The 25344-nt window shown below is 52.9% G+C and overlaps 1 protein-coding gene across 1 annotated transcript; it reads left to right on the top strand.

Annotated features, from left to right (window-relative positions):
• Positions 1-324: 324 nt before the first annotated feature.
• On the top strand, positions 325-8217 carry LINGO1 (leucine rich repeat and Ig domain containing 1). Its single transcript, XM_075714461.1, has 2 exons — positions 325-456; positions 6364-8217. Exon 2 carries the CDS (start codon positions 6376-6378, stop codon positions 8215-8217), a length of 1842 nt encoding a protein of 613 aa, XP_075570576.1. The 5' UTR covers positions 325-456; positions 6364-6375.
• Positions 8218-25344: the final 17127 nt, after the last annotated feature.

Raw genomic sequence — 25344 nt, 5'->3', positions numbered from 1 at the left:
GCAGATCCACATCCTGGAGCTAAACCAGTGGAGTTAAAGCTTCCCCCTTCCAGCGTCCCAGCCCCTCAGCCCACTTTAGAGCTCTTCTCCTCCCCTGTGCATCCCCCTCCCCTTTTTTCTGCTCATCTTGCCCTTTGGCTTGATGCTTCCCTGACTGCAGCGCAAGGGGCACCACGTTTTGGGTGGAAGAGCCCGTTGCTGTGAAGAAGCGCCTTTGCAGGGCAGCCCCGCAGGCCGGCTGCTGGGGGTATCTGGCGCCAGCCAGACGGTGTCAGTGCCGGAAGGGGATTTGCATCTTAAATACATCTTGGTGCTCTTTTACAGCCTCAGAGCAACTGCTAGAGCTGATCAGGTTGCGGCACACCTATTCCAGGCTCCCGCCTGGGAGCAGCTGAAAGCAGATACTTCAGAAGGCTGAGCAAAAGCTCCCGGCTGGAGAGTCATGCCTTCACGTGGGTGAGCAGAGCTGGTGACCCCGGGCAGCTCGTGGCTGGCGGGGCTGGGGGCGGTCTCCTCTCTGGCTAACCTGCCATGGTTCATTGCGTTGCATGACTTGCTTGTGTGTCCCCACCACCCTGAAGAAGTCACTGCTGGAGGGGTCCTTCTCAGCTTCTGCCCGCTTCTCCCCCACTTCTCCTCCTGTGCTGCTTTTGGAGGATTTGGGGCCAGGACAGGACACAGGGCAGCCCTTTGCACTGCAGCACCCTGTTTTCGTGCCCTTCGTTAACAGCCCATCTGTTAGTGAAGGCCCAGAGGAAATGTGGCGGCAGCTTTCCATCACCCAGGCCAGGGCTGTGCCTCCAGCTGCCCCGTCCGCTGCCCACCAGCCAGCCCTGGCAGCGCTCAGGGCTTACTTTAGGTTCTCCCTCTTTGGTTTCTTTTTACCCATGTGAAGCAGCATAGTCCCAGGAGGGAAACTGCCCCCTCCGCTCTGTGCACTGGCCTCTGCTCCCACCCACCCCCTGACCATCCCTGGGCACCGGCGAGGAGAGTGACTACTACTGTTGCCTGCATGCCAGGGACTGGGTGGGAAAAGAGGAGGAGGAGGGAGCAGGTGGGGTGGAAAGAAAGGAGAGACAAAGCAAAAGGGCCCACCGATGCACGCTGGACGCACAGGGAATGATGGAGAGAGGAGGAAATGGGCACGAACGTGTTTGGCAAATTAAAGCTTCTCCCTTTGTTTTGCTGCTTTGCAGATAGCTACAGGAACACTTAGTGCAGAGCCTGGGGTCTGGATAAGCAACTCTTTTAGCAGCAGGAAAGGTTGTTAAATATTTATTTGTAAACCTGGAGTCTTTATCTCTAAAATGTAGTCAAGTTCAATAAAATTTGATTTAGCTGGAGCAGCTTAGAGGAGACGAGAGCACTGACTCCGAGAGCTGTGTCTCGGCAGCTTCGTGCGAAGCCAGCAGGCCACAGATGAGGGAGAGCCTGTGGCTGACCCACACCCTTACCTGCACCCACACTACAGCCCAGCGTGGGCGCCCAGTGCTGCTGTGGCCAGGCTCGCTCCCATGTGGAGCCGGGAGCACCAGCCATGCTGCCACGGCACCGCAGCAAGGTCGGCTGCTGCAGGGACGGACAGGGTGGGGGGACACTCCCCCAGCCCTGCTGAGCCCCCAGAGCACTGCGCCATGCCCCCCCTGGGGTATGGCTTGCTTCAGCCTAAATTGCCTGGTGTCATTTGGTGCTCTCGAAAGCATCTGGTTCAAGGGTGCACGTCTTCCACACTGTAATTTATCGCTGCCAGGTGGGGGTTATAGCTGACTTGGGGATTTTTGCTGCTTGCTTGCTGTCAGCGTGGCAGATCGCTCGGTGCCGAGAAGCACTGGCTCTGCCTGACCGTGGGGCAGTGAGCGGGGGACAGCCCAGGGACAGCGGTGACAGTGGAGGGCGCAGCCAGGCGCGCTGCCCAGCCCTTGGGGCAGGAGGGCAGCAGCAACCTTGGGAGCAAACCCAGGCAGAGCCCAGGCTCCCTCCTGGGTCATCACCTGGGTTTGGTTTCCCCAGGACCGTTCCTCCTGCACCGGGGCAGCCTTGTGCCCGTCATGACGGAGCAAACCCCATGCACGTCAGTGCTCCAGCCTGGCCCCGGGCTGCATTTCCAGGCACAGACCCAGAATAGCATCTTTCCTCCCAGCGCTGATCCCAGGCGGAGACACTCAGCAGGTCCTGCTGCATTTAGCACCAAGGCAGCGCGGCTCCAGTGCACCCGTCTGCGCTTCTTGGGCCAAGCCTGGCAGCTTCCCCGGGGGATGGGGTTGTCCTTTGGAGCGCTCGTCCCCAGGCGGCAGGGTGGCGAGGACAGGGGTCTGTGGATGCCATGGCTCCGGGCATGATTTTTGCTTTGGTTTGCACTGGTTTGCTCATTGCCTAAAGGCCGTGAGTCTAGCAGCTGCTCCTTTCTTATTGATTCTTTTTGCTTATGTGAGAAATGAGAGCTGCGTTCACACCAGAGGGCTGCAGCTCTCCCTGGGCTGGCCTGGCCTGTGCACCACAGCCGTGCGGCCTGATCCTGCCTGGCAGCTCACGCTGGGGCCGTGGCTGGGCACCCTGGAGGGGTACTTGGGCACGTTTCACGGTCCTCCTCCTGCGAGTAAATCGGGGCGGCGGGGGCGCTTCAATTTTTGGCAAGCCCTTGGTGGCCCTTTGTCTCAGTCACTTCCCAGTTCCCTGCAGGCGGCACTTGCTGAGAGCAGCCACTGCCGCCTCTCCCCTGGTGACACCAAGCCCTGTCCCCAGCGGCACCCGAGCCCCTTGCCCAGCCGGCACCCATGGCCCCAGCACAGGTGTCCTGGTTTCAGCTGGGATAGAGTTAATTTTCTTCCTAGTAGCAGGCATAGTGCTATGTTTTGGATTTAGAATGAGAAGAATGTTGATAACACACTGATGTTTTAGTTGTTGCTAAGTACTGCTCATGCTAGTCAAGGACTTTTCAGCTTCCCATGCTCTGCCAGGCGCACAAGAAACTGGGAGGGGGCACAGCCAGAATAGTTGATCCAAACTGACCAAAGGGCTATTCCATACCATATGACGTCATGCTCAGTATAGAAACTGGGGGGTTGGCTGGGGAGCAGCAATTGCTGCTCGGGAATTGTCTGGGTATCGGTCGGCGGGTGGTGAGCAATTGCATTGTGCATCACTTGCTTTGTATATTATTATTGTTATTATCATTATTATATTATTATCATTACTATTTTACTTTACTTCAATTATTAAACTGTTCTTATCTCAACCCAGGAGTGTTTCTCACTTTTACTCCTCCGATTCTCTCCCCGATCCCATCGGGGTAGGGGGAGTGAGCGAGCGGCTGCGTGGTGCTTAGTTGCTGGCTCGGGCTAAACCACGACAGCAGGGCACCGCAGCACCGTGTGGCGGCAGACACAGGACGGCCAAAAGGACAGCCCTAACTTTGGGCTGAGGTTTGCTGATGCGACGAGAGTCCAGCCACTGTGGGCGGATGTGCGATGGTCGCTGTAAAGCCGTGTGCGGGTTGTTGACCTCGGTTCACACGAAAAATCACGATTTGAGTCATTTATAGAAGGGCACCTCTTAATACCCGCCTCACCTTGAAGCACAAATGTTCTTCTCTGAAACAGTCAGAGGTAAATGAGAACCAGAAGTGATTTAAAGCTCATCTTAGCCCAGAATTTTTCAGCTTATTCATTGTCTTTCTCCCAAAGCTCTTCAGTGACTCTGGCTATTAAGATTACGGATGTTTTTGTCAGGGATTGTATTTATCACAGATTTAAATTTAGCTGAGAACTAATAACATCTGAGGTGTGTCTAGACTTTAATTCTACGCAAGTGGGCTTGTCTTGTCTTTAACGCCATGCAGATTTTGCTTCATTCATCTATCACTTCTTTGCTTCTATTTTAGCCATCGACGCCACATCGCTCCCAGCAGCTCTGGCCGCTGCCCCTCTGCCGAGGCCAGTGCAGGGACAACAGCACGAAGCCAAATGTGTTGCAGGTGCAATCTCCCCTTCCTGCTGGTGGAGAGGCAGAATTTGGCCTGGGGGAGGTCCAGGCTGATGTGGGAGCCATGTGCGGGGCCTTGCGGCAGGATTCAGTGCTCACCTCCACTCCGCACCCAGCAGGGACCGGCGCGTGGCTGCACGCACGGGCAGAGCTGAAATTTCAGCACAGAATGCAGCCAAATAAGGCCGGCCGCCTGCACTCTAATGAGCTGAAGTCTTTTCAGCCGTGGTATAATTAAGGCCCTTAGACTGTATTTTGTTTTGCATGCAGTGTTTTGCTTTCTTTGATGGCTTTCTCAGCACGGCTGTGAGGAGCAGGAGTTGGTTTCCGAGCAGCGCCGGCCGAGGGAGGCTGTGAGCGAGCCTGCGCGCGTTGGCAAGCGGCCCATGGGAGCAGCAGTGCCGCCGGCACCTCGCGGGCAGGAGGAGGGGGCGTTCGCTGGCCCGTGTGCTGCCCGCGGGGAGAGGCGGCGACGGCGCCGTGGGGGACCCCTGGCAGCTCAGCCCCAGACGGGGCTGCGGCGTGAGCCTGGGGGGCAAACCCACATGCAGCCCTTTGCCTGAGAGCTGCCAAGCGGCGGTGCCGTCCCGGCCCCGGCGCCCTGGCACGTCCCTCTGGCAGGTCCCGGCCACAGCCCCACGCCGGCGGCATCACAACGGTAGCAGCAGCCCTGCTTGCGTTTGTAACGCTGCCCAGCACCTTCAGCACTAGGGAGGTGATGACATGGGAGATGATGAATTGTAAATACTCAGCAAATGGCTCTTTGCAGCCTGGCCCAGGCCCAAGCGAAGCCACTGAAGATGTTTCCACCGGACTGGGACGTGCTGGCCCGGGGCTGCCAGGAGGGAGCTTGGCACTGCTGCCGGAGGGGTTGCGCGGGATCGGCTCTCGGCACCGCACCTCTTCGCTTCGCGGGCACGGGTGACGTGCTTTGGGTGGTCCCCAGCGACCAGCCCCACTGCAGAGGTAGCGGGGAAGGGGGATGGGAAAGGACAGCGAGCTGGGACAACACTGCAGGAGGATTTCTGTGGGGACTCGGGGACCTCACAGCCAGACAGCTTGGTGTGCCAAGGCCTGGTGGTTTCTGAGGTGGTGCTGGTGGACATTTTTATAGCCAGTCCATCATCTTTCATCCTTGTATCTTGCAAAGAAATTTTGAATAATTTTTTGGGAACAAAAGTTATACTTGGGTCATATATCTGTATGAAATGATGAATATAAACAGACGCAGTGGAAGTAATGCACAGAATGCATACCAGACCCATAAATAGCACCAGAGTAGGGTAAGTAACACACAGGATATATAATGATGGATACAAACGGAGCCAATGGAAGTAATGTATTGAATATATTCAGTGATAGCCATAAATAGCGTTAGTGGAAGCAATGTGGAGTGTATACGTAACAATAGATATAAACATGGTCCAGAGTAGCTGTACATCTAATGTGCAATATTAATATGATTTGATCCCCCATAACGGCTTGAACAACAAGGAAATGAATGCAACAGAGGCAGCGTGACAGGAAGCGTTTGCTTCCGCCTGCCGCTGGGCCGGGGCTGTCCTGGGCCAGGGCACAAGCCAGACCATAACCCCCGAGTGGGTCTCCCAGCCCTCCCCAGGGAAGGCAGCAGGAGGCCGGGCCTTGCCCAGCTGAGACTGGGCAGCCCCCCTTACCCGCAGCACCCCTGGCCCTCGCGTCAGGCTGCAGCTCTCTCCGTAGATAGATACACTGACCGGCTGCTGTTTTTCAGAGGGGAGTGGTGTGGGTCTGCACCTCGCAGGCAGGCACGGCAGGAGGCAAGGGACTAACCCTTGGCAGGGACAACGATCCCGGGCTGCTGTGGAGCCTGGGGGAGCATGGAGGAAGGGGGCTGCTTCCTGCAGAGCTGTCAGCGTTGCTCCCCGCTCAGACACGCTGCGCCCAGCCGACCCCGAGCGGGGTTCCCCCAGATGCTCGATCCCGCGCTCAGCTCCTCTGCTTTCGCAAAGCAGCCTTTATATTCAGGCTCCATCTACAGGGAACGGAATAATTTCCAGAGCTTAAAATAGGATGTAGATAGATGTGTTTAGTATTAATTTGTTTTTTTTTTTTTTTAAGAAGCCAAGAAAGCGAGGTCTGTCTGACACAGATTCCTCAAGGCTTTCCACTCAAAGTCTGTGCACGTTCAATCATCAAGTGGGAAGCTGGGGGATGGGGAGGAGAGATGGTCTTGCAGCCGAAGGGCCGGATTTCAGCTGGAAAATGAGAACTTCTGCTCTGCCTCGGTGGTGCCTTTTGCCTTAACGTCAGCTGTACCAGGACGGTAAACCTTTTGCCGTGGTCTTGCCCATCGTTTGCTCACGTCCACCTTGCTCTTTCTCTCCCACGTGTTACCTGCAGGTGAGAGATAGGATGGTAGCTGGGGAGGCGAGTATGCGCAGCCCAATCCTGGCCTGCTGGCAGCCGATTCTCCTCCTGATGCTGGGATCCATCCTGTCCGGCTCCGCCACGGGCTGCCCGCCGCGCTGCGAGTGCTCTGCCCAGGAGCGTGCCGTCCTGTGCCACCGGAAGCGATTCATGGTCGTGCCAGAGGGGATCCCGACTGAGACCAGGCTGCTGGACTTAGGCAAGAACCGCATCAAGACGCTCAACCAGGATGAATTTGCCAACTACCCTCACCTGGAGGAGCTGGAGCTAAATGAGAACATTATCAGTGCCATTGAACCTGGGGCTTTCAACAACCTGTTCAACCTGAGGACGCTGGGGCTCAGGAGTAATAGACTCAAGCTGATCCCCTTGGGAGTGTTTACTGGACTCAGCAACCTTACCAAGCTAGACATTAGTGAGAACAAAATTGTGATCCTCCTAGACTACATGTTCCAGGACTTGTACAACCTGAAGTCTTTGGAAGTGGGGGACAACGACCTCGTCTACATCTCCCACCGGGCCTTTAGTGGCCTCAACAGCCTGGAGCAGCTGACCCTGGAGAAATGCAACCTGACCTCCATCCCCACGGAGGCCCTGTCTCACCTTCACGGCTTGATCGTGCTGCGGCTGCGCCATCTGAACATCAACACCATCCGGGATTACTCATTCAAGAGGCTGTACCGGCTCAAGGTCCTTGAGATCTCACACTGGCCCTACCTGGATACTATGACGTCCAACTGCCTCTACGGGTTGAACCTGACCTCCTTGTCCATCACCCACTGCAACCTGACGTCCATCCCGTATGTGTCGGTGAGGCACCTGGTTTACCTCCGGTTCCTGAACCTGTCCTACAACCCCATTGTCACCATTGAGGGCTCCATGCTCCATGACCTGCTCAGGCTGCAGGAGATCCAGCTGGTGGGAGGGCAGCTCACCACGGTTGAGCCCTTCGCCTTCCGTGGCCTCAATTACCTGCGCATCCTGAACGTGTCGGGGAATTTGCTGACCACCCTGGAGGAGTCGGCCTTCCACTCAGTAGGCAACCTGGAGACGCTCATCCTCGACAACAACCCCTTAGCCTGCGACTGTCGGCTGCTCTGGGTTTTCCGGCGGCGATGGAGGTTGAACTTCAACAAGCAGCAGCCCACCTGCTCCACCCCCGAGTTTGTCCAGGGCAAGGAGTTCAAAGACTTCCCTGATGTTCTCCTGCCCAACTACTTCACCTGCCGCCGAGCACGGATACGGGACCGCAAACCTCAGCAGATCTTCGTGGACGAAGGCCACACGGTCCATTTTGTCTGCCGGGCAGATGGGGACCCGCCCCCCACCATCATGTGGCTCTCTCCCCGGAAGCACCTCATCTCTACCAAAACCAACGGGCGGCTCACTGTCTTCCCTGACGGCACGCTGGAGGTGCGCTACGCCCAGATCCAGGACAATGGCACCTACCTATGCATCGCCAGCAACGCGGGTGGCAACGACACCATGCTGGCCCACCTGCACGTGCGCAGCTACTCCCCAGACTGGCCCCACCAGCCCAACAAGACCTTCGCATTCATCTCCAACCAGCCCAACGAGAGCGATGCCAACAGCACGCGTGCCACCGTGCCTTTCCCCTTTGACATCAAGACTCTCATCATCGCCACCACCATGGGCTTCATTTCCTTCCTGGGCGTCGTCCTCTTCTGTCTGGTGCTCCTCTTCCTGTGGAGCCGGGGGAAAGGCAACACCAAGCACAACATTGAAATCGAGTACGTGCCACGCAAGTCCGACGCGGGCATCAGCTCTGCCGACGCACCGCGCAAGTTCAACATGAAAATGATTTAACCAGGCAACAGTTTGCAAATAATAAAGTTGGAGTTTTTTTTTTTAAAAAAAAAGAACAAATGAACAAATAAAAAATAATTAAAAAACAAACATTGCTACAAACATACCGACCTCTCTCCTCCCACCACGCCCTCTGCCCCTGTCCAAACCCACTGCACCCGCCCGCACTGTCACCACCTCTTTCTCCTCCTCTTCTTCTTTATACCAGGAAAACATTCAGCCGATGTCTTCAGGACTCCTGTGTTTATAAGGACTTTGTCTGATGGACTCTGGTGTCAGATATAACTCTGAGAGGGAAAAACAACAGAGGGGGGGAAAAAAGAAAGAAAAAAGAAATAAAATCAATAAAAAGTTACGAACTTTCTTCTGTAACTTTGATTTCAATAATTATGGATTTTTATGAAAACTTGAAATAATAAAAAAACCCTATTTCCTATAGATAGTTGGAATGCAAAATCTTGACTTCTTGATCTGTCCAGTTCTGTATCTCTGGCGAGTGCTTGCTTTCTCGCCTCAGAGGCATTTTCCAGCCGCCTCACTAAGAACAACCCCAGGCCAGAGCGAGTCTCCTGCTGATGCCAAAGGTTCACGCTCCCCCAAAAGGCACTTCCCACGTGTTTTGGGCCCCGCACAGCGCTGAGAGGAGTTTGACGTTTTCTCCCAAGGACCAGCTGCGGTTTTATAGCCAGTTCCTCAGCCCGCCCTCAAACCCCGGGGGAGCTGATGTGTGTAAGCAGTACGTAGCGGGGCCATGTTTGCCTGCCCTCTGCACGGTGAGAAGGACGTGAAGCCCCGTTGCAGGGCAGGCAGCAGGCAGCTCGCCGTGCCCGCGGCCCCTGGGCTGAGAGCGCGCGGGGCCAGGCTTTGCCTGGGTGGTGCCGGCAGCAGGATGGGGTACCTGGGGATCCCACTGCCTCTTACCTGGGGAGAGGACTTTCTGCCTGTCGTTGCCAGCAGCACAGTGGTGTCTCCTCTCTGATGGGGGACAAGCTGGCTCTTGTGGTATGGATATCTGTCCCTGCGGGCAGGGATGCTGCAATTCCATTAGCGCCCTTGCTGGCAGCACAAGCAGGCAGGGTCCTGCCTGGCCCTGCCTGCCCAGGTGTCCCCAGCCCCTGATTCCCAGTGGCCCGAGCAGCTCCAGCGCTGCTCCCCACCTGTCTGTAATGACTCTCACGGTGGTTTTCAGACCTGACTGCTGGCAGCCAGACTCGCAAGCAGCTTCAGGCACATTCAAGAGAATTTAGCTTCCAGGCTTGCAGGAGACCTTGTCTGAAGAAAAATAAAGTTACGTATGTTTATAAACACACACAGCCTGAGCCAGAGGAGAACAGGCACAGGGCTGCAGCAGGGAGGTGGTGCAGGCTGTAACATGCTGGTCCCCTGGTGCTAGCTCCAGCGTGCCCATCACTGTGGTGTCTGGTCACCAGGCAGTGACCTCCCTTTGCTCAGCTCTGGTATTTGGGATCAGGCAGTCTGGGAGGTTTGTATTGTCTCAAGGAGGAAAAGGGGAGGAATGTGGGATAAACTGGCCCCCGGGCAGGGCTGAGCTGACCAGTGCATCCCTTGCAGGAGAGGTGTGACAGTGCCACCCTGCCCTGAGATGAGAGCTACCTACATGTGAGACATGGCACAGGCCACAGAAATCATCAACATAAAAGTGTCGTACAGCAAATGAATTAAAAGAAGCAAGTTAGGAGGGCAACCACGGAGGGAGTGAAATTAAGAGACAGAGAGCAATGGGGAAAGACGTTGTCTCAAGTCAAGCCTTGAAAATAAGGGAAGCATCATCAGACCAGCCCAACCCTTCCCCGGTCGGTTTGTGCCAACTTCCCAACCCCCAGAAGGTGCAGAATGGGGTGAAGGCCATGGCCAGCCCTCCCATAGGGCCTTTCCATGGGAGAAACAGGGCTGGTACCATGGCTTCGGGACCCAAGCACAAAACATCCCTGCAAACAGTGGTAATATGGGCACTAAAGTTTTTTATAAGTGTTACTGAAGCAGCGGGTGCTTCCCATCCTCCCTGGCTGCCACCAGGATCAGTGGCACCACACTGGCAAGCAGCTTCCTGGACCACCCAGCCTTGGTGGCATCTCCAAGGTGGATGAGCAGAGATTTGCATGCTTGATTTGTAAAGCACTTAAGGAGTCTTCAGGGATCAAAGTCACTACAAGATGATAAAAAATAAGCAACAGGAACCTGGAGCGCCGACAGGGGAAAGAATGGATTTGCTTTTCTTCTAGCAATGTGCCAATCTAGAAGAACCAACCTGAAACATCTGTGCTTGTGGGGAGGGAGGATTTTTTGCTGGTTTCAGCTTTCTATTCATCTTCAAACAAAACATTTCGTGTTTCTCTCTCTCTCTGCAGCAGGTTTCAAGAGCTTTGATTTCTTAGTTTCTCATCTCTAACCCATTTTTCCTTTATAACTTTGAAACCAAACCATTTTTTTAAAGCCTTTTGCTTTTGTTTTGCTTTTTAAAAGACCCAAACCAAAATGCTGCTTTGTGAGCTTCCTCTCCCACCAGTGTTTAACCAACATTTTCAGTGAGCTAAATATGAAACCACAAACAGCGACACACAAACCTAGGCTCAAGGCTGAAGGCAGATGCGCTCAGCTCCACTTGCACCACAGATCCTGCTCCAGGGACCCTGAGCACCAGCTTGGAGCAGCACTCCCATGGGAGAGGTAGGGATGCGCTGAGGCCTCAGCCCTCCAGAGGAAGACGCCAAGCCGAGTGCAGCCGAGAAAGCCGCATACAGCAGCACATTAGGTGCAGAAATCTCCGTTTGAGCCTTGTTGCCAGGACTGACAATAACTCAATCAGTGGTTCAACAGACGGCAGAGAGGTGGAGGGGAGTCTCCGTGTTCCTGGACAGCTATTAACACTGGCAATCCGAAAGAGCTTCTTAATTGACTCCAGTTATCCTTTTTTAATACTGTAATTAAAAGAGCTAATTCAACACACACAGATTTAAAAAAAATACTAATAACCAAGTCCAACAAGGTATTTGCAGCACACTGCAGTGTCCCAGCAATCAAAGGGAGGAACTGAGTCTTTAAAGAAGCTTTAAAAAAAGAAGAGGGAAAATTATTTCTTTTCTGCATAACATCTCAGGCTGTGTTAGCGCAGGATTTTTTCCAGCCCAGGACCTGCAATCCAGACCCATATGTGCCCCCAGACCCACCGCCTCTGCTGCTCGAAACCCTCCTGGGGGTAAAGCCACGCTGCCTGCCCTGCATCTGAGCTGTGGCTCAAGGTCCCTCATTAGCAAGTTTGCCTGATGCTCTGTGGTACTGCTGCCTGCCACACAGTTTATTATCCACACTGATTTTTTAATCTTCGATGCTTTGTGAACTGGATAATTTTTTTTTCCTGTCACCATGTGATTAAAGCAGATGGATGGATGGAGCAGAAGAAAAGCATCTCAGAGTGGCCAGCATCTCAGCTCAGCAATTTTCATGGCTGGTAAAGATGGGGGGGGGGAAACAAAACCCCAAAGAATAAACTCCTTTTCTCTCCTTTGCTGAAATTCACAGTGTGTTTCTTCTGCAGTTTAATCACGGATGAGAGAGCAAGGTCTGGTTTCCAGCATTGCTCTTCAGGTGACCGTGGGCTATGCGTCAGAGCCAGACAGCTGTTCTCACTTCTTTTTTTTTAATTAGGATAAATAAAAAGCACTTAATAAAATGACTTAAAAGAGGTAGAAAAAAAAAAAAAAGGAAGAGGTGTGTTTAGGGCAAGGAAGGGAGGCTGCATGTGAAATGTGGCTTACCTCTCCTACTTCCAAGACTGATGGAAGTCCCGTGGGGATCTCCATGACAGGCACCATGTGTTGGGACGCAGCAGAGAGGAGGACGAGGGATTATTCAGCACTTCCAGCCTGGGCACATAACCCACCCGAGGCACTTCCCTCCTCACCAGGCTCCACATTTCCCCCCACCGTGGTGGGCTGTGGCTGGCAGGCACATGGCTTTCCTCTTCCGCTGCCAAGGCAGGAGGGACATTTATACCTGCCGACTCCCCAACCCTCCTCACCAATCCCCATGCCCACTCAGCTCCTCTCCCCAGAGTATCAGAGGCATGTAGAGCAGCTCAAAAAGCCAAGGGGTTCAGGCTGGTCCTTCCTTCACCTCCCTGCACTCCCCAGTCCCCGCTGGCTCTCTGCCCGCAGACCCTGGCTGTGCTGCCCAGGCTTGCTGCCTTCCCCCATTTCTATCAGGCCTTATCACGCTTATTTTTACTCCTTCTCTTGCTAACTGCCCTCCCTCTCTTATCTCTGCTTCAGAGTCGATTTTTTACTCTCTCCCTTTTTTCTTCCTTATCGCTCTCCCTCCCCTTTTAAAAAAAAAAATTAAAATATTTTCTGCCTTCTGTGCTTCTTTCTTGCTCTCCTGCCATTTCTCCCAGTCAGGTGCTTTTCTCTCCCCACCACATCTGTGCTTATTGTGGTCCCGTCTCTGCTCACACATTTCTTTGCCACATCTCTGCCTCCCTCCCTCCCTGGCAGGGTCCCAATCCTGCTCCCTTTGCAGCGAGCAGCACAGTGGCACAGAGGGGAGGAGGGAAAGACCTTCAGGCTTCACCTCCTTTTCTCCTTTCTTCCTTTCCTTCCCTCTCTTCCCCCACCCTCCTGCCTTGTCCCCCTTTTCCCACCTCCTCCTTCCTCACTCCCCATGTGCTCTCCAGCCCTGCCCGGCCGGTTTGCCATGAGACAGGGCATGGACTTTGCAGTGCCATCCCTGCTACCAGGTTTTTGCAGGGCACGTCAGAGGAGGGAGGCTTTGAGGTGTGGGGACTCAACAACCTGGAGGAGATGGCCAAGGGAGCAGCCCTGCCCCCCATCTCCCTGGCCCCGCCATGGATACACTCAGCTACTCCAGGAAAAAACAGGCTTATTGCTTTCCTCTCTTTTTTCTGGGTCCATATCTGCATGCTTATGATAGATTTACCGTGATTCTATCGGTTTATGATTAAAACCCATAAATTTTACTAGGCCTTTTTCTTATTTTCCATAATCTGCAGGATTCAAGGCAATCAAATTTTAACCGGAAAGCATGGGCTGTGCAGTTAGGTCCCAGTGTAATGGGGAACGGTTCATTTCTCAATCCACTCCCATTACTGGTGGTACTAAAGAAATACTGCCCTGTGAAAGAGATTTTTCTTCAATTCCCTTTAAAACAACATACTTACCTGAGCAAAGGATCAGAGGAACAATACGAACCTCGACTAAAACACAGTGCCCCCCGCCACTGCAGTTGTTACCCTCCTGAGGTTTCCAAACAGAGTTTCCCGGTGGGCTTGGGCAGGTGCTCAGGGTCTTGGGGGGAACAGGGTGGCAGTTGTGGGTCCCTGTCAGCTGCTCCGTCTCAGCTCCCCATCACCAGGCAGCGGGTAGCTCCAGCCGCTCCGGAGATTTCATCATGTGCCTGTTATGATCCAGGTAATAAGACATTTCATTCAAATGAGCAAATTTGTTCCAGTGGCACTTTAGTAACAAAATCAATAAAACTACACTTCCCAGCAGGGCTTTATCATATGCTAAAACTACAGCATATTGCCTGGATATACTAAATTCTCTCCCTGAAATAAAGTGCAAAGTTTAGAAGACAGATGACACCATTTGCAGCACTAGTAGGATAATACCCTAATAAATCCACGGCCACCTGGGCACTTCAGACTTGTCACGCACTCACTGTGTGCACTCAGTGGCCACTGGGAACTTCCCAATGCCAGCAAGAACAGGAATGAGACCTTTGTGCTCCTCAGGCTTGCAGTGCAGATATAGGGAGCGTGGGCTCTGGAGCACAACCCTGTGTCAAAGCAGGGAGGCATCCATGTGGACAGACCAGCCAGAGCTGACTGCAAGCATCGCGGACCCGTTTATCACTGTGGGTTACCTTATCCATGGTGGCTCTCTCTGAAAGAACTGGCTCTGATCAGGTGGGAAGGAGAGCATCCAGCTTGGGGACCAGCTGCTCCATGTGACGGGGACTGGGCTGGCCTCTCCCAGCAGAGCTCCTCGGTGTCACCACTAAGCTAGAAAAGAGATGGGACAGTCAGGACCTGCAAGGCTAAGTCAGCGGCACCCTGGGACAGGCAGCCGCCCAAGGAAGCACCCATGCAAGAGAACAGTTGCTGCACTGCCCTGCCCTGCCCTGTGTGTGGCTGTGCAGCCCTCCATGCAGGATCCCACCTCCCAAGCCCTGCGGTGAGCACCTGGCCTGGCGCTGGGCTCGGCAGCTGCTCTCCTGTAGACCATCCCTCTCGCTCCCTCCCCACCTCACCATCCCCCTCAATTACCACCTGAGGCTTCATCGCTGTTCCCCGTATCGTTACACTCCCGCACCTTGCCTGACATGAGATTATGGCTCTTGCCTCCTCCATCATCCTTCCCAGACCATCATCCATCAGCTCTCCAAACTCTGCCCTGCTCCCAGCCATTCCCATCTGCCAGCCAGCCATCTCCCACCAGCTCTCCCCTCCTCCTCCTCGTCCCTCTAGCTTGTGCTTCCCAAGCCTATCAGTGTTCCCCAGCCTTGAGTGCTGCGAAACTAATTAGCTCACTACAAAGACTGAGGAATAATTAGGGACTCCACTAAAAGCACGAAACTAGGGCATCTCGCCTTAAATAAACAAGAGGCAGTGTCTCTCTGCTCTGCTGACGGCCTGCTTCAAGCAGATGATTACACAACTCACTGTCCCTTGGCTCCCACTCCAGGCATGCTCACCAGAGGTGCCTCTGCCTCCATCTCGCCCCTTAGACAGGTGCTCTGGCTTTTTGGCTTGTGTCCCTGCCACTAAAGCCAGCTCCTCCCCAGAACTCCATGGCTAGCCAGGCACCGAAGCAAGCAGGCACCTTTCCTGGAGATGCTGGGGCTGCTGGTTTGAGCGCTGCCTTCTCAGCAGTCCACCACCTCCAGCTCTCTCTGGGGGAAAGCTAGTATCAAGCATGGAAAATAGTTATCAAGAAAAACACTTACAAAATTTCTTTTCCAGTTGCCTCCACTGGGTAGAAGAGACACTAAAACAGCCTTTCCCCTGGGCAGCTCCACCGTGATGGGCAGGAGTCTGCCCTGCCCCGTACCGGAGTCCCTAAAGAACAGTGTGATACAAGAGGAGGAGGATCTGAGGACTGCACAGGTCCCCTTTCCTCACGCAGAGGCCATCCTGGTGATCCCACGCTTGGGCACCTTGAAGTCCCCCTAGTGACACGCAGGGGTTCCCTGCAAACCCGTGTCTCCCCCTGAGGAAACACCCATCCCTCCTGCCTCCTCAAGGTGATGAGCAGGAGACGGAGTTGGAGGCAGCCCAGAATGAGGCGTCTCTGACCTTCACCACTCTCACTCATCTCCCCGGCACTGCAAATGATCCCTCCTCCAGCCATTGTCTGTGCCTAAAGTACTCCACACAGTTTTGTCACTTACTAATGATAGTTAATAACAACCTGACACTCAGCCCCTGCATCTCACTCAGAGACCCGAGACAGCCGCGCCAGAAGCCTGACTAACGTCCCCAGCCATTTGGGAAGGAGCAGTGCTCGCTGCCTCCCAGGGAAGGTGGGACAGGGAGCGAGGAGGGAAGCATTGCTTTAAGCCCTTCAGAAGACCCCTCCAGCTCCTGCTCCCTCTGAGCCTGCTCAGGCCAGGCTGAGCATCCCCTCCTGTCCTCAGCCCACTGCTCCTGCCCTTACTCATGGTGAGTATCGCTGGCAGCCACAGTGGGAAAGGGCAAGTTCTCATCTTAGGGATCAACCAGCGAAGGACCTCATGAAGACTATGGCACTTTACATGAAGCCACAACTCCTGCTGTCAGAGGCTTTATGACCCTTATGGGTTTGGTTTTTTCTTCTTAGAGTTTCCTATTGCCTCAGGTCATCTGCCCAGACCCACAGCCACAGAAGGGAAAGGGAAAGAGAAGTGGGAAGGGGGTCCTAAGCAGCAGCCTACATCAAACCCAAGGACATAGTTTCAGCATCGGGTCCCGATGCAGGCTGCAGGGCATATATCTCTGCGCCTGTGATGGAAGCCGTGCCCTGGCCAAGCTGTGCTGGGGACAAGCAAACCTACACCTCATCCAGCCACAGCTCCTCCTCAGTGGTCCGGAGAGGTGAGGGATCAGGTGTCCATCACCCACAGGAGGTTCCCTTGCCACACCCAAGGACACAAGCTTGGGGAAGATGAAAAACTTCAGCCTTCCCCTGTATGAGGGTTCAGGGACAGGGGAAGGTCTGCACCCTGAGAAGGGCCATGCTGAGTCAGCTCCATGGCCATGTCCCTCAGGAGCGTGTCCCCAGCCATGGCTGCAGGCAGGTGCCTGTGGCAGAAGGAAGGCCCAGGTGAGTACAGAATAACCCTAATTACCCTCCTTCTGTGCAATCTCTCCCAGCCTCAGGCAACCCTAGGTTAGAGAGCTTCTGAGCCACACAGTGCCTCTGCACCATTTTCTTATTAGTCCTTAACAAACCTTTCTTCCTTGAAATTGTCTGATTGTGTTTTTTAACCTACTCATGCCCCTGGCCTGTAGCAGTAGTTGTAGCAGTGGGTGCCACCCCCAGATCCTGTTTGGTGCTGCCAGTGAGGTGCAGTACACCCTGCACTGTGCATAGGAAATCTACACTGCAAATGCAGTCCAGCCCCTCTTTTTCCACCTCTGAAGGGTTAAGGATTTGCAGAGAGCAGGTGAAGCTAGGCAGAACAGGCAGGGCTGCCTGGCTGCTTGCTATCACAGTACCTGCACCAGCAAATGGACTGGAGCAGCTGCTCCCTTCTCCTGGGTGGCTGCTTAACGGGACAATGCCAAGGTCGATTAGACCCAACCCTGGACCTGCCTTTTCTTTCTCTTTTCTTTTTCCCAGGGCTCACAAGTGTTCACAATTCAAACACATGAGAATTCAGGACAAAAAGCAAGTGTGAGGACTTCAGATGCCTTCCTCTAACAACCTTTCCCAGGCAGACTGGCGAGGCAGCTTAGCATTGCCTCTTCCACTACAGCTCACCTGCCCATTGTGACCTGCTCCAGAAACCACGGGAGAAGAGACCCAAAGCTTTTTAAATTCCCATGCTTCTCTTTCTTTGTGTAACCAGGTAGCATGGTTTCATACGCACTGTGTCTGCTCACAGCATATAAATCCTTTGTGGCAGAGCCATTTTAGGGATAAAACCTCCACCTGGGCCATCTTACATCAGGCTGAAAATAGAGGCAGGGCCAGGCTGTTTGCCCTGGAGCAAACCTCCTTGGTTCTGTACCAACAACCAGGGAGCAGAAGAGTCCCTGGGCATTACTCCAGCCTGGCAGAGGGCTACCACCATGCAGAAAGAGGCAGAAGTAGATGGAGAACAGGCTGCAGGCTCTCCAGCCCCCTCCATAGCAAGCCTCCCTGATGGGATGCTCTTGAAGCAAAACTGCAAAATGCCTCCATGCCCCGGGTATGTCCAGGTCCATGCACCCTGAGCTGTCAGGAAGGCCGTGTTGTCAGGACCCCAGTGACAGCACCAAAGTTGAGAGTGTTTTCCAAAAGCAGAAATGTGATGAGGAAGAAGTGACACAAAATCACCTCAGACAAACAATCTTGCCCAGTGACAAGAGGGTCAAGCTCTGGCACCTTCAAAGAAGAATGAGAAGTGCCCTGAAAGACTGGGGTGGGTTGGGATCTGTGTAGAACCAGGAGGTTCCTTCTGGCACAAGGCCCTCACAGATGGATGCTCAAGGCAGCACACAGATAGGTCTCTACCCTGCAGTGCAAGTGGAGCTGTTCTTGTCTTTCAAACACACACCTAATCATTTTTACGATCTCTGCATCAGAACTATCTTTTTGATAAAACTAATCACGGGCTTAAATTACAGATAAATACCCGATATTAAAAGAACAGTTTGAAAAGGAGGAAAGGGGTAGTTTAACGGTGCTCATTTTCTCTGCTTTTCTATAGCACACATCTTGGGCTATTTAACTGCAGTGCTTATGAAGCTTCATTCTGACAACTCTCCTTTCTTTCAAATGTGGCTTCCACAAATGTTTCCCCTGGTTTCTTTACCTGCTATGCTGCTGTTAGCTGTATTATTGCAACAGTCACCGTATCTCCAGCTGAGGCTAGGAAGCAGGCATGGAAAGAGCTGTGAGAACACACACAAAGAAGTAAACCCAGTGTTTAAAAGGCTGGACCCAAAAGCATCTACATCGGGAATGAGGAACACCTAGGTGTCCGCGAGGGATCTGGGCTATAATAGCTCAATAAAGAAGAATAGCTGAAAAAAAAATCAAAGCTGCAAGTGGCTCAAGAGCCAGGATGAGGGCAGAGGTCTGTGCAAGCACAGCTCTCCTGCCCACACCTCTGCCGGTGCTTGTGTTGCCAGCCAGGAGGACGGAGAGGCTGCTGTTGGGCAGGCAGGAATGATGCAGCTCTAGGTGCTTTTAAGCACCGCACAATCCAGGCTCACACTGGCTCCCTCTGCTCTGCGGGGAACAATAGCTTTGATCAACAGAAGATTGCTGAGTTAATTGTAATGATATTCTAATAAAGTTGGGGAGATTAATTACGGCTCTTTATCAGAGCTGGCCCTCTGCCAAGGGTTTGCAAAATTGTTTTCCTCTGTTTCTTGTCATTTGAATTTAGGAGAAGAAAGGAGGAAGTTGGGTGCCTTTTTTTCCTTCAGCAATCAGGACTGTGGCCTTGTGCCCTGCTCACGCTCACAGCTTGGCGCATTTATGGAGGGGAGCGGGGAGGGTGCAGACAGAGAAAGCAAATGGAGAGTGACAGAGCAAACCAATTAGACATGATGCAGCACAATTACACTCCTAGTCACTAAGTGGCTCAGTGCAGAGAAGCACAAAGGAACAAGGTGACGGCGCGCAGACCACAGACATCGCTCCATGGAGGCTAAAACAGGGCATGTTACACCTTTCCAGGCTGGGGGATAAAAGATGCACGCAGTGCTCGCCACGAGGGATCACAGCAGCGATGCTGACATTAGGCGGGGTGAAGGCATCTGTCTTTCCAGAAAAAGCTTCGTGGCCTCCTTTCTCACTTGTACTATGCCAGTGCGCAAAAGCAAGTGTCCGGAGAGTAGCCCGGGTCCTGCTAAGTGGCCTTGAGGAATGGGAGACTCAAACCTTTCCATTTCAGTTGACTAATAGCTGTTCCTTCCAGGGAAGATTTAGCAGTGCCCAGGCAGGTGAGAGACAGACCTGCAGAGGAATGATCCAGGCTGGAAGGCAGCAGATCAATCAGGCAGAGCTGCCGGCTCTCACTTAGAGAGGAGAAGGGAGAAGAGGCCCTTTCTGCAGCTGGCTGGCATGCCATGTGCTGGGGGAGGAGGCTGCAAGTCAAACCAGGGAAGGAAACATGCTCCTCACACAAACCACGGAGAAAGCTAAGGATTAAAATAATACCACTCTCTTTTAAGCAGGCAGCAGAGCAGTCCCGGGAAACTTCCTACCAACAGATCAGGGCTTGCCGCTTTGAGGAGGAGAATTGCCACCATCTAACCCATGTCCTTCAGCTCTCCGTGGGGCACCCATGAGACAGGCAGCTTTTCCAGAGGCATTTTCCTGAATGGCTCTAAGGAAGATAACACATTGCTACTGCTCATGAACCATGAAGATAGGGTGGGAGTCTAGATTAAAATTTTAAGTATTATTCCTGCCAAACAGAACCAACCCAGGTTTTATGCATCAGAGACATGCTCACGCAGGACCAGCCCCACGGGGCCCCTGCTCTCCCTCCAGCAGCAGGACTAGCACACAGCACGGTGCTTTCTGCTGACCCTTTCCTCTGCCAGGCACAAGCCATAACATTCACCTCCCGCTGCTGAAACGCAGCCCGCACTGGGGTGGCACGCAGCCATGCTGGTGTCTACCAACCCACTGCGTGCCAGCTTTGGCGAGGGTGTCACTGAAACAGAGAGAGCTGGCACAGCAAGCATGAATGTATTCACCCAGGCTGAAAATTTGGCAAGAGTAGCCAGGGAACACCAACCTCCACATGCAACATGGCCGCTCACAACCTCCGACTGCCTTTCCAAAGCAACACGGGTGCACCGAGCGCTTTTTGCCTGCTGAAGGGCCAGAACATGACAGCAACATCCTCTCTGCGCTAAACCAGAGGACTTACAGCAAGGTCACAAAAGGGTAAGAGTATGGTCCGTGTTTTGTACCATCACCCTGATAACAATCTAGATGATTCTTTAGGGTTTTCAATGACCCATAAAACTATCTCACATCTGAAATGTTTGCTCTAACTGAGAGGAAAAAATGCTGATCTAAATACTTTTCTCCTGGAACACGACAGAAACAATTATTCATTTAGACTTCAGTAAAGACTATTGAGTTTGGCAAAATGTTGCTCCAGGTGTAAAATAACTGGGAAAAAAGTTTCAAAAACATTTAAAAGCCCTACTTTTTTTAGATAAGGAAACTCCATTTTTCCCATTTCAGAACAAATCCTTACACTAAATCTGACTTTATTTTAAATACAAAGAAACAAACAAAACATTAAGAGAACAATTACAAAGATGATCAACGCTGGAAAGCAAAGTATTGCAAAACCGTATTAATTTCCTTCCACCCCAAGAAAATTTGGCCTTTTGTATGGATTCTGGGTGACCAAAGTATTCCAGCAACTGAAGATATTCCTTAAGAAGAAAATCTCATTTCCAGCTGCCTTGAGACCATATCCCTGCCTGTGATGGGTTTGGTACTGGTCCCTCTCGGAGGGCTCAGGACTGGCGGCAGCAGGGCAGCACTGCTGGGGGCTGGGCACGTGCCCGGTGGCATCCACCACTCCAGCATGCGCTACCCGAGATTCCCCGTAAATAAAATCGTTGGTGTCGGCTCTCGTGTTCATTTCACAGGCGGCTGCTCCGCTGACAGGTTTCACACGCTGCTACCGTGTCTTGTCAGCTTTATATTCTCAGGCCAATGCCAGCTCACCAGCTCCAATGTATATACATAAAAATAAATGGCTCAGAAACCCCAATAAAGTGACAGATAACATAATGGGACCTGGCTTCAGAAAATAAGCTTGTTTATGGAACCTCTATGCCTCCAAATTTGATTTATGTCGTGTGGGCTGTCTCTCAGCGAAGGTTTGGGGAGGAGGGCTTGCTTGTGCTCGCTTCCCGCGGGTGGCAGGGGGACGGCTGCTGGTTAAGAGCTGCCTTTAGGGTTCCTGCCCTAAGACTGGCAGCATTAGTCTCAGGAGCAGAAAGCAGAGCTTCCCACAGGATTTGGTTGATGCAATCTTCCTCCAGCTCCCACAGGATCTTAGCGTTTTTGCTAGAAGCCACCCCAACCAGGTCCAATACCTGCCCCATCTGCCACCTCAGGGAAGCTCTCCTCATCCTCTCTAACCCTCCTCCCATGCAACTCCCCTCCTTGGGCTTTCTGGGCTTGCCCATGCTGTCTGCAAGCTGGAGGTAGCTGCAAAGAGCTCATGGCTCCAGCAGTCAACAGAGCATACAAAGTAAAACCTAAAGGACATCATGTGAGCTTCAAACAGGAGAGCTCCTGATGGTGCAAGCAGGTTCTCCTGGTAGCCCCTTTGCTCTGGGCTACAGATGGTCCTTATTCAATCTCTTGCTAGAAGAGCTTCCTTGCAAACAGGGATAATCCTTCATTTGATGTTTGCTCCCTTGGATATCACTGTTCACAGCAAGCATTGCAATTTGTGTTTATTCTTGCCAAGCCATGTTTATTCTTGAGCCGCTTTGATTGTTACAGTGAAGGCTGGGATGGCTCTTTCAGTCAAAGTGCCTGTTTCCAGGGGGCTAATAATGAGAGACTGTCAATCTGGAGACACAGGGGAAAAATGACAGCCCCTCCTCTCACAGAAAACAATCAGCTGCTGCCAGACCCCACGCTTCGTACTTCTCAGTCTTGGATATGCGGCTGGAAGATCTTTAGCTCCAGTCTCAAGTGGATGTGCCAACAGGACACCAGCCCCAACGCCCTTCCTGCAGAGGGGCACAGAGGCTCTCAGGAAAAGCCTCAAGTCTGCAGTATATAAATGCCATGAGACATGGGTGTTCAAAGAGCCTCGTGGCTTGTTTGCACAGTGTGAGCCCTGTGCCATGCACAAGACAGATGCCCAGTGCACGGCGAGCCTAGCAGAGCCTGCATGGTGGAGCTGGGCTGCTGGGATAGATGCACCAGAGTTCTTGCCCCAGTGAAGCTCTTCCGTGGGTCCAGAGAGTTCAAGCTGCAGATGGCAAGTCATGGTAATTTGCTGCAATTTCCTACACTGTGACTGAGGCACCCAGCAGCTCCTGTCCTGAGCCCAGGCTCCCACATGCAGAGCAAATCCCCGGCTAACTGCTGCCAAGTATGAACCACCCCTTGAGAGGAAGAATTACCCCTGCAAGATGCAGGATCACATGCGCAGAGCTGCCATGGCAGAGCAGGGGGACCTCAGGCTGGGATGGCAACCACGTGGCTCCCCATTCCTTGTTCCAATCTCCAGGCCTTCATCCCATTCAGATTTTAATCAAACCTTACATTATGCTGCCATTTGTCTGGGGCTTAGTACTAAGGAGGGCTGTGGGGGAGGTTCCCCCTCAAATTAAATAATTAAAATGTTTTTCTCAGGCTAAATAATTTTAATTTTTTTCCCCCAGCAGACCAGTGGCAATAAATATTTAATACATTCCTTACTTCACTGCATCCAGTGTGTTGCATTTTAGAAATCATTTTATTGTGTGTATTTTTCTTCTTTTAATTACAGTCACCCAGTATCAAACCACTTCAATAAATAATCACAGGCAGGGGAAAGACAGGGCAGCGATGACTCTGCTGCCGGGGCGCTTCAGGAGAGGTGTGCTGTGCTACCGGCACGGGGAGGTATGCATCCCGCGCTGGTGGCCACCACCGCTCCTGCTTCAGGCTGGTATCTGACCCCCTCCTTAACGCTGCAATCCTGCCTGCAGCCAGCTCCTTTGGGGTTACTGAAATAATGCCTCAGGAAGGCAAGCGGAGCCTGCCAGCTCCAGCACAAAGGTCCATCCTGCCGATATGCTCTCTGGCAAGGGCCAGCGGCAAATGCCAGGGGATGAGTGTAAAAGCTGGCCAAGTGTGCACTGATACCTCCCCAGGACACTCCTCCAGCTGCCGGCAATCTGCAGCTAAAGGACTTCCTGAGTCAGGCATCTTATCTCTCCTTTAAAAGCCCTCAATGGATTTTTTTTTTTTTTCTTCCAGGAATTTCTCTAATTACAAGGATAGCCCGAGCGCTTCTTAACTGTTCTCTGTCCAAACCAGCCACTGATTTCCAGTGCTGGCAGGTAGAGACACCCTCCATGCCAGCAGCGATCGGTGGGCTGCCAGTGACGCTGGGTGCAGCAAGGGGGGGACTATGCAGGGGCAGATGTCCGCCCCCCCCACGCTCTTGGAAGCTGGAAAGCTGGGAGCCGCAGCCCTTCACTGCATGGCCAGATCCTGCTACTCCCACAGCCATCCCCACAGCCACTGGGCTCACAGCCATCGTGGCCTGGCAAAGAGAGTGTTACCGTCTCCCGCAGCCACCACCGCAGCCAGCCTGGTGAATAGTATTAGCAAAAATGAATAGAAATACTACATGAGGCTAATAAGATCTGAGGGGAGCTCCTTAGACAAGTTGATTTCCAAATTGGACTGACTTTAACCTCACATAAATAAAAATGAATGCTTATAAAATATGGTGGAAAAATCCATAAGGGCAGATGAAGGCACTGATGCGTTTTTATCTCTCTCCTGCACTTGCAGTACAGAGAATGGCTCCATGTGCTGCTCAGGATCACTGCGACCCTGCCCATGCTCCGGATTAGCCCAGGCAGGTAGTGTCTGAGGCTGGACTCGGTCTGCAATAGCAAATGCTGCCCTGGGGGGTCCCTCAGCCACCAGCAAGGTTCAGAGCCAGGGAAGCTCCCCTGGGCCGGCCACCTGCACCCTTCGTTCCAGGCACAAGGGAGCAGGCACCAAGCAGACAGGGGTAGGGGCTCAACCTGCCCCCTCCCCACCCACCCCATCAGCACAGAGCTGTACAAACCCAGTGCAAAGCAAGCCTCCATTTCTGGGTGCCAGCGAAGGTCCCTCTCTGGTAACCAGATACCTCTTTTCACTGGACCTGGAGGAACATAACATCCCCACCCACCCTGCCAAATTCAGCTTGAATTCAAACACTACTTCCATAAAGCATGGCAGTGGGACAGACACATATCACACATGCACAGAGCCAGGAGGATCTCACGAGCTTGTACTTCTTTAGGCAACCACTGCTAAAAAAGGCCCTGCCCCAAAGGTCTTCAACCGGAGCAGCTGAGAAGAACCAGAAGGAGAAAACAGGGTCGCTGCCTGACAGACAGGTTGTTGCCACACTTGCACCCAAGACAGCATCACCAATATGGGACAGAGGCTGGCAAAGGAGGGGTGAAGGGCAGGGAGACATTTCTTGCAGGGTGCATCTAGGAGCTCCTCGTCAAGCAAAAGCCACTGGGGCAGAAAGCAGAGAGCTGTGTGCTGGGAGACATAGCGAGTGCTGGCAGAGGCTGTCACCAGAGGCTGACTGACAGTGAGAAACCGTGTGTGGAGAGGGACTACAAGGTTAACAGGAAAGAAAGCTGTGAAAGGCCCGGAGAGCAGAGACAGGTAACTGCTGTTTGCCAGCAGGAACCAGCAAAAGCAAGTAAAGCATGGGTGACACGAGCAAAATGACAGGCGAGGAAAATGATCCTTGCAGCAGAGCTCTGAACAGGCAGGAGTGGGAGAAGATTGCATTTGTCAAGGCCAGAGAAAAGGATGTTGCAGGAATTGAGCCGTGAGATGATGACACTCCGGATGAGAGTTTTAGCTGTACCTTAGCAACATGATGTGAGGGAACGAGGCAGGCTGAGCACAGCCATCTCACCCTCAGGCAATGCCAAACGCTTTGGATTGGGGTAACCTTCAGTTACCCACGCAGAGCTTGCACACGGATGCTGAGATTTGGTCCAGACAGCGCAGGAGGTGCTGGCAACTGAGGATGAGCTCTGGGGAGCCATTCCTGAACCCAACTGTCTGCTGACACGATGAAGAAGATCTTCAGACAGACAAGACGAACAAAGAGGTAGATAGAAAATCAGGAAAGACGATTTGGGTTGCCAAGGGAGGACAGGTCTTC

The sequence above is a fragment of the Pelecanus crispus genome, chromosome 7 (genome assembly GCF_030463565.1).
Source record: "Pelecanus crispus isolate bPelCri1 chromosome 7, bPelCri1.pri, whole genome shotgun sequence".
NCBI classification, from domain to species: Eukaryota; Metazoa; Chordata; class Aves; order Pelecaniformes; family Pelecanidae; genus Pelecanus; species Pelecanus crispus.
Note: the sequence above shows the minus strand (reverse complement) of the source record. Positions and strands in the feature narration are given on the sequence as shown.

Coding starts and splice junctions, on each gene's coding strand:
- LINGO1 (XM_075714461.1), top strand. CDS start 6,376: ATGGTAGCTGGGGAGGCGAGTATGCGCAGCCCAATCCTGGCCTGCTGG.